Below are 15,311 nucleotides of genomic sequence, written 5' to 3'. Positions count from 1 at the left end.
AGAAGTTCAAGTTTTGGCAACTTTTGATCGGTTTGTTTTTCTATTTTCAGAACTTTATTCCTAGTATTAGAGGAATCCAATGGTCAAAAGATACACCTATTTCAGCTCAGATTAAAAATAGTATAAAGGCTGTTAAGAAAATATTCCAATTGCTATGAATAACTATTTCAGTAAATTTCAGAAGAAAATGAGTATGAGAATGAGGTTATTTGATGAAGTGGTCAAACATTTTGAAAATGAACTTTGTTTCATAGTGACCACCAATTTCTGCCTAATGGAGGCTGTAGAACCTAGAGAAGAAGAGATGAAGCAAATGAATTATGAAGTCAGTTATAACTTATTGATCGATTATGCCAACAATCTCTTGGAATCACCTAATTACACCAAGAAAAAGAGACTGGGTACATATCAAGAAATAATTGCACAGGCACAACCCAATCATGAGAAGGAGAAAAAGAAGAAAGATGATCAAGCAGTTTCAGTGTTAACCGATACAAGGGTAACAAGGAGCGCTCAATCCAAGAAGGAACCAGAACCAAAAGTGTATGCAAAGAAGCCGTCTGCACTAGGAAGAGAGGAAGACAACTTATCTTACTAGAAGAACTCGAGGAAACAGAGTCCGAGGAAGATAAGAGGAAGCTGAAGGAAATTGGTATGAAATCTAAACTAGTAGGGGAAATCCCTAAACAAAATATTCCTATTGATATTGCATCTTTCAATCCTATGAGTCATTTTGAGAGGACTATGAAAAATTTAAAAAGAAAGCAATTAGATGATGTAAAGGAGTATTTTGATTCTTTTGATGAGATTCAGAAACAAGAAGTGGTACAAGAGGTAATTAATTACCCATGTCAATATAACCGATTACCACAGGAAATTCAAAAGGAAATTTCTAATTCTTTGTATTTAATTATGGAAAATAAATGGAAGCTGCTCATAGATCAAGATCAAGAGATTATAGATAGAATTTTTGTTCAATACTTTCCTGAAATGTCTCATAAAGAGATTACAAATGCTTTCTAAACACAAGGGACAATTTAATACAAGAGCAAGGAGACTTATACTGTTGGAAGGAAAAGTTTAGGTAGTAGAAGATGATACTCATCAAGCTGCCAAAGATATTTTGAGAATGAATGAACAATTGAAGAATTATCACAATAAACCTGATCAAACTGAAAGCAGAGCTGCACTAGAGCTGGAAACTGAAGAAATACTTAGACCAGATGAAATCTACACTGACAAGGATAAGGATGACACTAAGTCACCACCAGTCATACTCTTTGTTGATGATACTGAAGATACTCAGGATACTATTAATACAACTGGTACCAATAATGAAACGGATAAAGAAAAAGAACAGGAACTGGGAAAGGGAACAAAGGAAGTAAAGGAAGTGGAAAAAGAGAAAGACCAAGAAAAGGATAAGGAACCAATAAAGACATCTGAAGAACAGGTAAATCAGGAGACAAATAAAGGAGATAAATCCGGTAAGGAGCATCAAAAGCAAGCTGCAATTGAACCTAGTTTACCTACACACATTGTCATATCTGATGATGTAGATGAGATGAAGAAGTTTTCATTGGAACTTTAGGACAAAGTAGAGAAAATGAACATCAAGAAGGAGAAGGAGGTTCTCCAGACCACAATAGATGTATTGTCAAATCTCCTACCAGATGTTGACATTTCAGGTATTTCAAACCACAATGTTCGCAAATCCAAGCTAAATCAGATCTCAAGAATACACTTGAAAATTATGCAACCCACAAGTTAATTTTAGAATAATAAATTAGGGTTTCTGTGAATTTTAACCTCTAAATTTATGAAATTCAATTGAAAATAAAAACTATGAGTGAAAATTTGAATTTTAAAATGCATACAAAATCATATTTGAGACAAGAAATTATAATTAATCATGAAGGATGTTGGGTTCACCAAAATGTAATATGGTGAAAATTAGGAATTAGGATTTCACTAAGTAAATCCACTAAATAACCCCGATGAATACTAAGAGGGGGGGGGGGGGGGGTGAATTAGTATACCGAAAAACACTGTATTTAAACACTTAAACAGTCTAGTGATAAACCGGTAAAACAATTTAACAGACAAAATGGTTAACACACATGCAAACCAAATAGAAAATAAGACATTCACCCACAGGAGCAATAACACCATAACACAAGATAATTGACGTGGAAACCTGAATGGGAAAAACCACGGTGAGATGAAACTCACAAGTAACTATCTGCAGAATAGAAACTAGATCGGTTAAGGTCATACAATATTCTTTACTAGAACAGATCCTGTTAGGAATCTCAATCTCTGTTAGGAGACAAGTTTGATTAAAGACTACCTTGCTAGAGGATTTTAGATCCACAGATATGAACCACCTTGTTAGAGGATTTTATAAAGGCTTCTCTGAGCCTACCCGGTTAAGGGCTTCAAACTTGTCAAAGATGTGAGTAATCAATAAGTGAATGATCTAGCAAATGGCACAGGTTGCTTGATTAGATCCACTATGGCTCATAGCTAATGCATTTTAGCATTACTTCAATCTTCAGTAACTCTCACTCTGTTACAACTCACAAAACTTGATCTTCTCAGTTAAGATCGTACTTACAGAAACTCATCAACCACCTTAAACCCCAACAACTGTTTAAAACCCTAGACATGATGTCCTTATAAAGGAATCTGATTTCATGTCGGTCCAATAAGATTACAATACAATTTCCTAGGTTCAATGCATCTAGACATACTTGGTAACACGACACAAAAAGCACCGTTAAAGTGTCAGCACCGCCAAACAATCAGTGGATGGTAACTCATCACAAAATGTTGATTGGTAACTCATCACAGAGTATTACCGGTTTAAACAAAATACTAGTTGCCGGTTTGACAAAAATGAAGACTGGGAAATATGTGTTTTGCCGCTTTGATCCCTCGTGCTGCTTGAGATCCTTGAACCGCTTGGGGTCTTCTTACTACTTCAGAACGATGAACACATTCTGCAAAACACCAATAGTCTAAAGACTATAATGCATCATACTGGTTGGGAACAATTGCCGGTTGAGCATAACTCATGCATATAAAAGTGATCTCACAGCAAGTGTGTGTCCATCAATGACAATCACAACATAATCATTAAAAATGCCAGCAAACCCAATAATCACAACGTACATTGAAAGAGGATTGAGTCCAATAGATCTAGGCTCAATCCCAATGGGGAAAGGTTTGAAATACTGATTGGATTCAACAGTTAGAATTGGTTATCCTCTTTCTTAGTTGAATTTGAAATGTAAGTGTGAAATTAGGGCAAAACCATGAATAATTGAAGTAAATTGATAAAAACAGCAAGCTACATATGTTCTAAAGAGCCACCAACTAAGATAGGCAAAAAATAAGATGTTTAGAATATGTTCTCAAAAGTTTAACCTAATTTTTCAGGTCCAGGTAGCACAGATCCGCCCTAGTCCAAATTTTCTACTGTTAAAAGATGAACCTGTTTGTCACAATCGACTCTACTGGATTTCCTGAGTACATCTCTTACACCTATTTACTACACACAAAAAGAGGGGAAAATATATTGGGAATAGGGTTTTTCCTTAGGTCAAACCTCAATGTTGGAATTAACCGTGAAATTGAATTGATAAATGAAATGAAAGATTGCAATAAAATACATTCCTTTTGAGGGAAATGATTAAATGCTTGAAATAATAATGTATATGTTGAAGAAGTTTTGTTTGACCTTCACATAAAATTTTGAGGGTTTCATGTAGAATGTCTTCATAAAAAATTGATCATGAATGCCATCTTCAATACTTGATTCACTTGACTTCAAAACTGCTATAATTCTTGATGACTAATTGATTGCTTTCTCACTTGAATTGAACTAGGATTATAATTTTTCCTCTTGAAAAATGTTAGGTCTCAAATGAGAGGGGTAGACCTCCTTTATACTTGTCTACCTGAAAACAAATTGAATTTCTGGAATAGGCCGACACGGGATCAAATTTTGCACTCAAGTGAAATGATCGTTGTGAGGCCCCAATTCAGGAATTGATTAGGAGGACCGAGGTGTGGTATACCCTGGTCTTGATTTAGGACTAGGGCATGGGAAACTCTTGTCCTAAAAATTAGGACTCCAGAATGGGGAGGGAAATGGACAGGTGATGAAAATGTAAGATTGCAATATGATGTTAGCAGAATCAACATTGCAACCAGGCATCAAAAGCTAGATGCCAGTGTGAAGCCTAAGTGAGGACAAAATTGTAATCGAGTATAATTTATGACGCTACAATATATACTATGTAATTATATAAATTCTCAATCAGTATGTATCACTTTTATTATGCTTAATGAATCAATTTGAAAGCATACTTTTAATCATGATATATATAAGTTACCATAATAGCCACATTAATATAAGTATGAATGTCTCATGCTTAGGTGGCACCATGTTTATGTATCAAACAACCACTTAACAATATTGTGGGAGATAGATATGATAATCTATCTATTGTGGTGGATAGTAAATGATATGCATTGTTATATGAAACTTATTTAAATGAAATGGAAAATAAATTAACCCATAATGAAAACAATCCCAGCGGCCAGAAATGCATTAAACCATTTTTTGAAATTAAAAAGAGAAGAAGAGAGATTTTGAAGTTTGTACAAATATATATAGAGAAAAGAATTGTGGAAATATTATTGTTTTCACATTAACTCTTTTTTATCTTCTCACTCAAGCTTAGAATAGTTAATTTGCTATTGTAAGAGATAGGAAACTCAGTTCGAAAGTTTTGCAAGGAGTTTTCAGTCGCAAACCACATAAGTTAATGGGCCTGTAGCCAGGTTTGGTAATGAGACACAATTTATATATTTTGAAATCATGAAAGGTGCACACGTTGAATGCTTATTTTTTTTTTTAATAATATACTTTCATGAATTGAGATTAGAGGTTGATATAGTTTAATCTTGTAGCTTATTTTATCTATTAAAATAAGAAATAAATAGAGAAAAAAACGTGGCCTTGCTGTACCTTTCCAAGGTTAACGTAATATTGATTTGTTCTTGCTTGTGTCTCTATTATGGAGAAAATTAATTTAATTTCATAAAAATTGAAACATGAACCATTCTACATGGAATAGGGTCAAGGAAACCCCAATACTTCAACCTGTAGAATACAAGCGGCTAATATACACTTCAAACCGCCATAGGAAATAAATTGAAAAAAAAAATCATAAAATAATCTATTTGAGCTATAACATTTAACAATTTGAAACAAGTTGAGATTAACTAGTAGCTGAAAATGAACATTATTCTTGTAATTACCAGCACGAATAGAAAGAAGCTAAAATATTTGAACATTGTTAAATTTATTGCTCTTGGAATAAATATAGAAGAAAGAGATGGTATGTATTATCATCTCTAGTTTGCATAGAAAATTCTCATACACTAATGATATGAGGTCAAGGACCATTATTACAAGTAAGCTTTCTATATAAAAACTTAGTTAAGAAAAACGTTATCATGAATTTTTAAACTCTAAGACTGAATTAAATTGACTACATGAAGTGAAATGTAATATAGAACTATTGAGTTGTAGGCACATGCACGTGGACATAAGAGTGAAAGGATGGAAGCACATGTGCACGCGTTAGTATCTATAAGTCTCTTGCAACTAATAACTTAAACAAGAACCAAATGACCAAAGTATGAATGGAAGTAGTTTTTGTTTTTTAAGACAATAACAAATTGTATCAAGATTGATCTAGAGAGTTAATTTAAAATATAAAGACAAGTGTATCTTTATACCCTTGTTAGTATGCAATTAGAATGTAATACAACCTAGTTTGTTAGGATGACAGAACCCTGGATTGATGTTCTAGCTGAGTAGGGTGGCGAATATTGACTGCACGTTCATTCATGCTTGCAACTAGGAAAGCTTGGCCAAGGTGGTGTTGAGATACACAAATGTTTGTGAGTTCAAATGGTTCATATGCACTAACTAGTTAGAGGTCATGCTAGTTTGGAGGTACCTATAGTGTGTGACAGACTAGAGTCATGTAGGGTCAAAACATCTGGCTTAGATGGCATCAGAGCTAACATCTGTTACACGCTCGTAAAGCGTATGATCTTTTCTAGTAGGAAGATGTGTAGGGGGTTGCTAGGTTTGTGGTTGGAGGTATAGCTGCTCGATGATAATTTGCCTTTGGCTAGTTTACCATGGTTTCTAAAAATTCAAAATGGAATCTGAATATAGTAGACCCTAAACTCCTCTTGTACTTTATTTAATGTTGTACTAATATTTTAGTGATAGATCTTTGATCTTCTTATATTCATATGTATTCATTATTGGTTAGTACTTGATTCATTCTTATAGAAAACATAAGTTTCTTTAACTTATTTAAATTTTTTTTCAGTAATATGATATGCCATTTGTAAAAGATTTAAATCTTAGTTTACCTTCTTTTCTTGCTATAGATTAAGCATGTTACAACAATAATTTTTGAGGCATATGAAAATAGGATATATTGGGCACTGCTATACCATATAATCGAGTTCCATTTGTATATGATAGTGAATCTTTATATTAGTAATTGTAATTATTTGTAAGTTAAACAAAGGAGTGTTAATGATAGGGTATGCACACTTTCAATTAGTTGAATTTATTGAATGGACACAATTATAAGAGAGGAAAAATAGTACATGGAAGGTTAATGTAGACTAAAAACTAAACATATAAATCATGTAAGATGTCATGAATATCTCTTGTAATAAACAAGTATGACAAATGTGATGACAAGTGTAAGAGAATATAGATTGGAGATAAACATCGACTTGTAGTACTTTTCTATTAGCATGAGTGAAAGGTAAGGTGAAAATGGCACCAGGGGTATAATATAAATTGTATGGGGATGTATGGTTTTCACAATGTAGCTCTTAGTAAATAATAATGCATGAACACACACATAATAGGATAGTGGAAGACATTATGCCCTTAATATGATAAAGGAAGCTCTAGGAATATAATTAGGCATGTAAGCAGGAGATGATATGGGGAAGGTACAATGCCATCCAATGTAATATGACAACTCATGATAAGGTAATAGAAGCACAATGGTGAAAATGAAAAGATAGATGCCTCCAATATAATAGGTAGCTCTAGAAGAATGATAAGGCAATGTAGGTGTGTATGCAGAAAAATGTGAATGTATGCTATTGAAAGGATAAACTAAACAATTAATAGACACATATTTCAACCACACTCAAGAATAGGACGCTGAAGAAGAAAGAAAATTAAATAAATAAGATAAAAAGTAATTAAAAATTAAACTCCATATTTCTCCTTCGATTTGATTGTCCCTTGATTTGATGCGTGCTTGCTATATGGTAGATACTCGCTTGTGCTCCATGAAAGTGAATGCAAAGATGAAAAATAAGTAAGATGTGATACAAAATGCTAAGCTAAATGGATGTGATTATGCAAAAAAGATGAGTGAGCATTTCTACATTATGGGATTATGAAAATGAAAGTGGATAGCTAAAATTGCATTATAACGGTATGAGAATGAAAAAGTGGATAGCTAAAATGACATTATAACAGTATAAGAATGTGAAAGTGGATAACTAAAATGGCATTATAAGGATATGAGAATGTGAAAGTGGATAGCTAAAATGAAATTATAAGGGTATGAGAATGTGAAATTGGATGAAATGTGAAGCAAAATGGGGGGTTTAAATAGGTTTGAATGAGAGATGGAGAGGCATGAGAATAACACAAGTCAAAGGAATGACATATGTCCTTGAGGACACATGTCCATTTGGGAATGGGACACCCAAATTGTAAGGTTCTATTCAAAAAGAGATTAAAAAACCCATGATATTCCCATGTTTGAAGAAATTTGGGATATTTTTCCAAATTTTAGGAAAATTCCCAAAATTTAACAACATTTTCCCCAAATTTTAGGAAATTTGAGATATTTTGGGAATGTGCATACATATGAAGTGGGAAAGAAGTTGGAAGAAATAATAAAAGGATGACTAAAACTCTAGGTTAATTAATGAGTTAAGTTAGAGGAATAATTAGATGAGGGTTAAAGTTAGGAGACATGTGAGGAAATATAATTAATTGCATGATATTTCCATGACTGACTAAAACCCAATGCTAGTTAATTAATGAGTTAAGTTAGAGGAAGAATTAGACGAGGGTTAAAGTTAGGAGACATGTGAGGAAATAGAATTAATTTAATTAATTAATTCCATGACATTTCCATGAAATTTAGGAATACACACATATGGGGTGGAAAGGAGGTTGGAAAGAATAAAAGGACTTATTTCCAAATATTAGGATATTTAGGAATACACATATGGAATGGAAAGGAGGTTGGAAAGAATAAAAGAATTTATTTCTAAATATTAAGATATTTCTAAATATTAGGATATTTAGAAATACACATATGAGGTGGGCAAGTAGTGGGATATTTCCAATTAATTAAAGTAATTAATTAAAATTCCACTCAATATTTTTTAATACATAGAGAATGAGGTGGAACCGCAGAATGCTTACTACCTTCCAAAAAAAAACATAATCTCATTAATAAATGAGTTAGCAACCCATTTCGGCTGATTGTACTCACTCAAAAGCGACCGAGTCAGCAGCTATTTCGAACGAAGATGAAGTTTGTAAGCACTCACACTCTTCCTTCTCTATCAATGAAATTACGCTTATTTAGTTTAATCTTAAGAAAATATAGCCAGCTCAAAGATTTTAACAGAAATAAAATAAAATGAATTCATGTGTACGAAACGCGCAATTGACTGGGCTTAATACCTGCTAAGTTGGACGGAATGCTCTGATTCAATCCTAAAACTCACGCGGCATGCACCCTCAGTATATAATACCCACCACACCATTCATTTTCCATAACAAAGTTAAGCTTAACAATTGTTTGTTTACCGTGCGAGCAATTTTTTGTTGTGTTGGAAATTCTTAGCGCAAAAATGGCTGCTGGCTCTTCTATAGTGCTGGGTTTGGTAGCCCTGACGGTATTAACGGTCCAAACAAGTGAAGCGCTGGTTTTCGTATTTTCTAATCATGCACAAGGAACCTCCGGTGGCAACAGATTCGATGAAGAGATTGGCTAGAGCGGAGCTTTTGAAATTATGGACTCGTCCACTAAATTTATTTGGAACACCTTTCACCAGCAATCGGCTGCAGATAGGAAGACTGTGGACAAGGTTACTCTCATCGTCGAAAGCATGGACGGCGTTGCATATACAAGTGCTGACGAAATTCACCTGAGTGCAGATTATGTGGGCAACTACGGAGGGGACGTGAAGGCAGAAATTAGAGGAGTTTTGTACCACGAAATGACACATGTGTGGCAATGGAACGGCCAGGGAAAAGCCCCCAGTGGGCTCATTGAAGGCATTGCAGACTATGTGCGCCTCACTGCAGGGTTGGCTCCTTCCCACTGGGTTAAGCCTGGCAGTGGAAACAAATGGGACCAGGGTTATGATGTTACTGCCCTTTTCTTACAGTATTGTGACAGTATTAGCTCTGAATTTGTTGCCAACATAAATGCAAAAAATGGCTTCCGGATGGGACTTGGGCTTCTTTAATGACCTCACTGGCAAATCCGTTGGTCAGCTTTGGAGTGACTACAAGGCTAAGTATGCTGCTTCCAGTTAAGCAATAAGTTTCTCTACTTTTATGATGTATTATACCTAGATCTATATAATAATAAACTGATCTCCAAATGGGAACTTTAACTTCGGCCCTGCAAAAAAGGCAAAGGGGTTCCGTCTAGTAATAATTAAAATTTCAAATTGGATCTACTTCTAATTTACAGACTGTTGATGTCTAGAGTGCGACCATGATTTAATTAATCTATATTCACATAGAATTATAAACATTTGATTCCAGAGTACACGACCATGAATTAATTATACTATACTCATGTAATTATAATAACAGGAAGTTTTATGAGAAATTGAGAGGACTATTGACCGCTACATTGTTAGTTATTATCACTGGGAGAGATGAAGTATATATATGTACACCCTGTTTGAGGATTGGAAAAACAAAATTTACAATGCCTCACCATTTAAGAAATCATCATACATTCAATCACATGTATTATTAGTTAAATTTTTTAATGTTTTGGATCATTTTTCTTGATGTGGAGTCATGCGTTTGACATGGTCCTTAGATTCGTGAAGTTTATATTCAAATTATGATCAATTCCTATATATTCCTTGTCAACCAAGGTCTAGGTATGATTTACACAACTTATTACTCTACCATTGTGTTTAAAGGCTTCTAATTACATTTATTTTTCATACAATCTCATGGTGTCCTCATTTTATATATATATATGTATGTATGTTGTAGAAGATTTGAACTCAACACCATCTAGATGCTTAGAACATAGACTTTGCAATTAAACCAAGTGTCCTATGACATTGATGATGTATTCATAACACATAAGACTATGTACAAAACACTTACCCATGAAAACAATTAATTAATATGAGAAAAACATTATCTCCCTTAGGTTGTAAAGGATGTCACAATTAATTTTTAGGTTGTACCTAAGAGGCATTGGTAGAAACAAAATTGGCATTGTAAGAAAACGTGCCATAGAATGAAATAAAAGTCTTTTTGAGCAGTGCCAGTCCCTCAATGTGCCATTTGGCACAATCGTACTTGTTTGGTTAAAAAAGAAAGAGGGGGCCCACTGGTGGGACTAACAAGCTAAGTTTCTACAAGGAGGAGAGAAAAGGGATGCATGTCTTTAGATACCCTAGTGAAAAAAATAGTGGTTGTGATTTTACTATGCATTGTTTCTATTACAACAACCCTCATCCAATGCATGCCATAATTAAAAATTTAATTGCGAGTCCATTAGTCTACCATCATTATGAGAATTCATGCTGAAGGTTCTATTACTTAGGGATACCTATCGGGCAATAACTAGATAGTTTATATATTTTATGTATTCAATTGCAAAGGGATTCACAAATTTATAATGGTTGTACTATATACTTGCGATTTCTAAGGGTTTATAGTTAATAGTTATAGTAGGACTACTTATATTTCCATTGAACCTTAATAGGTGCTTGTCAGAGGAAGGATTCTAAATATTTTAGATTGTTTGAGTGACCCTTCTAATGTCTTATCCCCCCCAAAATGAAGAGGATGCAGTGTTGTATTTTCACTATTGTGGAATCATTTCTTTTTATTATTTCTGATATTGCTTATGTGATCATTAGTTTCGTGGTTATGTTATTTTCGAGAGTATTGAATCTTGCATTTTCTCTTTGAAGTTTTTATGAATATTTTATGAATTTAGGTTACATTATGCAATGTTGAAATTGAACATCCTTAAGATTTTGGTGCTTCACCTAAGAATAGATTTGTATTTTACTTTTTTTTTTCTAGTATATCTCTTTCCCTTTTCATCCCCAATTTAACCTACAAACAACTAGCTTCTAAAATACCAAAATTCATTTCATTGGTCACAATACCACACCTTTGAAACTTCCAGACTACTTCTTAAGTGTAAGCTTTGGAAATTAACAATTTTTAATTCACATACTTGGATATTTAATAATATCCTAAGTGTTAACTGTAATAAGAAGCCATATCACTTTGTGGGACTCGTTAGGGAAGTCATTCTTGCAAGCATAGTGTGGAGAGCATGTGATAGTGCCACTTGTCACTTGGGTTCTCTTTTAGAGAAAGAAGTGTGTGAAAACTTCTTGGAGTTGCACGGTAATGACTTGTCAAGCCACTTGTGACATATGCAACATTTAGAAAGATAAGAAAGTAGTGGTACACAACAACAAAGGTAAAAGTGAATATAGCATCATAAGTACAGTCATTATAATCATATGACAGTGTAAAGTAAGAGTAGTAACTATGTTACAAGAAAGAGCAGGGGTATGATAGTCATTACTCTATAAGAACTCATCAACAATCATGAAAATACAATGATAAAATAACCACATGAAGTATAATAGAGTTTAAACTGTAAAGTTTGTTCATTAGAAGCAACTCAAAGTTTTATTTGAAACTGTCATACAAAGAACAATATTCTTGAATAAGGACACAATCACAGTGAACAAGTTTTCCAAGGAGACATCATCACAGAGTTGCACAAGACTATGAAAATAATAGATATTAAGGCCATTTTTTAGTAGTATGAAGCATCAAGGAAATGAGAAACTTAAAAAAAAAGACAAAGATAGATAGATGATAGTGTCTTGTTCTGAAGGAAAATGGAGAATTCAAGAAAATCAACACAAACATATTATTGTTTAAATATGATAAATTGCCCTGTATTTGCAGCCATTAAAGACAATAAGAAACTCATGAACAACCTTGGTTTGCAGTCATAATATCAATAAGACATAGAAATTTTTTAAAAAGTTGAAGCCATGAGTCCTTGAAGCACTCTCACAGGCAAAACAATACACAAAACACTAATATGCTTCAACTTATGTCAGCTCATAGTAGTGATAAATATGGGATCAAGCATGGTAATAAGTTCCATGAATCATGGTCAATAGCAGTCCAAATCAATATCCATAGAAACAACAAGCTCACGTGCTTATGGAGAAAGTTATTTTTGTTTCAATCAAGGATATGAAACATCACAGTCCTCCCTAAACCATAACTGTCACAGATGCATTTCAAGCCACATAGCATATTGAATAAGTAATGATAGTGCTATCATTAACAATGCTGAACAATAAAGTCTAAAGAGAAGTGCCACAAAATCCAAGCAAAAGAGCATTGTATACATCAAAGATAGAGCATGACCTTGAAGTGCCATAAAAGAATAGATCAATCACAACCAATACCGATGTTTAGAACAATGAATTGATATTGAGTGTAGGAATAGTACAATTACTTAATTGTCATGGAGTAAAGAACAATCTCTTAATGCTTTTGAAGGGAAGAGACAATATTCAACGACAATAATGTCACTACAAACAGTCAGAATTACGAATCAAGCATAATGAATAACCTACTCTAAGAATTTGAAGATAACGAAAGTGAAGGTCAATATCATGGAGAGAGTGTTGGATCTTAGCTTTCAAGACATAAACCAAAAATATGAAGTAGGCCTCATCACTAAAGCCTTATACTTCATAGTTTCCAAAATATGTCTGCTGCAATATAAGGATAGTCCAACATAGAGCAATATTTGTCAATTTCAAAGAATAAAGAATCGGTGATAGTCATATTAATAAACCAATAAGAATTTTAGATCAAGATCATAGCTAAGAGATAATGCTTAGAACTTTTGAATATGGTCGTATGAGAGCAACCACAAATCCATAGTTGCAATCAGAGAAATACCAATGAAGGAAAATCACAATGTCAAATAAATGCATACATAAACCAATACCCCAAAAATGAATACAATATAATATATGTCAACACACAATAATGAGCTTAGGGCATTCAAGTAACATTGAGTATACAATAAAAAATGACACACCAAGTTATGACAAAACAATTTTTTTTAATGATTCAACTCAATATGGTTATAACTTATAAAGAAATATACAAAAGTTCATACTCAAAATTTTCTATAACCTTTAAAATGTAAAGATATGAGTATTGACAGTCCCTGAGTATGTCAAGGCAACAATGAAATGAATACAAAAATAAGAGGTTATGAGTCTATGTCAAGGGAGATCAAAATACATTATCCTGGCATAGTTCAAAGCTTCCCAAACAAGGGAAAATAAAGATACCAAAGTTTTCTTTTATACATGAAAATGTGAGGGGTAAACTCAAAACCCTAAATAAAAGCAAAGATGAAAGCAAAACTTCGTTAATGAACACAGAGAAATACAAAAAAAATCAAAAAAGGGAAACTCAGTGACTTTTTAAGCACACTGTCAAATCCAAGACTCAGTTGCTAAGACCAAAGAGAATTAAAGAAGAAATATGACAGTGATGAGAAGTCAACAAAAATAGTGTGTAGTCAAGGTCATCATATCAAGTGTCTTCAAATCGGAAAAGCTACAACCGTCCTATGAATACACAGCGGTACAACCAAAGCAGGTATCTTTACAAATATATAAGGATAACCCTCATAGTTTGAAAAGAGAGGAAAGTATTTATAGACCATTACTGTCAATAAGAATACATAGCAGAGAAAATAGTGAGCAAAGATGCATTCACATTGAAATCAGTGTCACACAAGTCTAAGGTCCTTAAAGAGCCGCACCATATTTTCCTCCAAACCCTAACATTATCTTGCACAGTTCTATATTTATAAACCCACACATTATAAGTGCAAGATAATGTTAGGTTTTGGCAAAAACAAAATAATCCCAAAACAAAATAATACAGAGAAATCAAGATAATAAATCACATGAAGAATGAATGTATGAATCAATAGAAAGTAAACCCTCAAATCACCATGGAAACTGATGCTACAGTTTTATAAAGTCCTCTTCATGCATGGTTTTAAGAAATACTATGGCTACACTGCATATACAAAGGATAATCATTTTCAGAAAAAATCGTAGGTATATGCATGTTCAAAAGAAAGAATCGACACTTCTTTTTTCTTTCCAAAAGAGATATAATGACAAAGAGAAGGAATTAATCCCTCACCATTAACTTTAAGCCATGCAAAATCAGTCAACACCCTGTTCATCTTTAGCTCGAGTCAAGCACAACGTGCATGGCGGACAAGGAGGGAATACCTTCTTGATGAAACAAAAGAGATGCAAAAGAAAATGATGCATATCTTTTAGGGTTCAGATTTTTTGTTCTCTGCATACCCTAGATTTTCTCCAGTGGGCTTTTGTTTTTATTTATTTTCTTACAAAGAAAAACATGCAGTTATTGTGAAGGTCGTGGTCAAGACTTATAGTCTTTGACCTAGGCTATAAAGGCCATAAATATTTTTAAAAACCTGTTTAGTTTTCTTTTATTTTATAACATAATATCTTAATTAAATGTTTTTTTTTAATTTAAAAAGCCTTAATTAAATTATGTTATATTATAAACAGAAGGTTTTGAGATATAATACTTTATTGTATTATTTATTGAAATTAATTTAAGTACATTATTTCAATAAATATTAAAATAAAATTATCATAAAAGAAAAGAGAAGTGAATATTTTTATTTTAGCATTTAATTGAAACGAGTTGTTTTAATTAAGTGTTAGAATAAAAATATTTTAAGGATAAAAGCAAACGAAATACCTTCATGCAGACTTTCAAAGGGGGAGGTGCTTTTTCTTTTCAGAGGCTATATTGGGCAACATGCAACACA

The 15,311-nt window shown here is 33.2% G+C and overlaps 1 protein-coding gene, 1 long non-coding RNA gene and 1 pseudogene across 2 annotated transcripts; 2 read left to right on the top strand and 1 right to left on the bottom strand.

The window, feature by feature from the left end:
• Positions 1 to 274: 274 nt before the first annotated feature.
• On the top strand, positions 275 to 1,591 carry LOC131875776 (uncharacterized). Its single transcript, XM_059220447.1, has 2 exons — positions 275 to 499; positions 1,085 to 1,591. Exons 1-2 carry the CDS (start codon positions 275 to 277, stop codon positions 1,589 to 1,591), a joined length of 732 nt encoding a protein of 243 aa, XP_059076430.1.
• Positions 1,592 to 8,944: 7,353 nt separating this feature from the next.
• On the top strand, positions 8,945 to 9,855 carry LOC131072685 (uncharacterized; annotated as a pseudogene).
• Positions 9,856 to 14,103: 4,248 nt separating this feature from the next.
• On the bottom strand, positions 14,104 to 14,850 carry LOC131052737 (uncharacterized). The gene is made up of 2 exons (XR_009107500.2): positions 14,645 to 14,850; positions 14,104 to 14,515 (listed from the first exon to the last, which is right to left on the bottom strand). It is a non-coding gene; the product is annotated as an uncharacterized LOC131052737 (long non-coding RNA).
• Between the last annotated feature and the right edge of the window lie 461 nt (positions 14,851 to 15,311).

The sequence above is a fragment of the Cryptomeria japonica genome, chromosome 5, assembly GCF_030272615.1.
Source record: "Cryptomeria japonica chromosome 5, Sugi_1.0, whole genome shotgun sequence".
Classification (NCBI taxonomy): Eukaryota; Viridiplantae; Streptophyta; class Pinopsida; order Cupressales; family Cupressaceae; genus Cryptomeria; species Cryptomeria japonica.
This window is presented reverse-complemented; position numbering and strand designations above follow the sequence as displayed.

Excerpts from the sequence above, each read along its gene's own strand:
- LOC131875776 (XM_059220447.1), top strand. The coding sequence starts at position 275 with ATGGAGGCTGTAGAACCTAGAGAAGAAGAGATGAAGCAAATGAATTAT. Across the intron at positions 500-1,084 it reads CAGTGTTAACCGATACAAGG|GTAGTAGAAGATGATACTCA; the intron begins GTAACAAGGAGC and ends GGAAAAGTTTAG.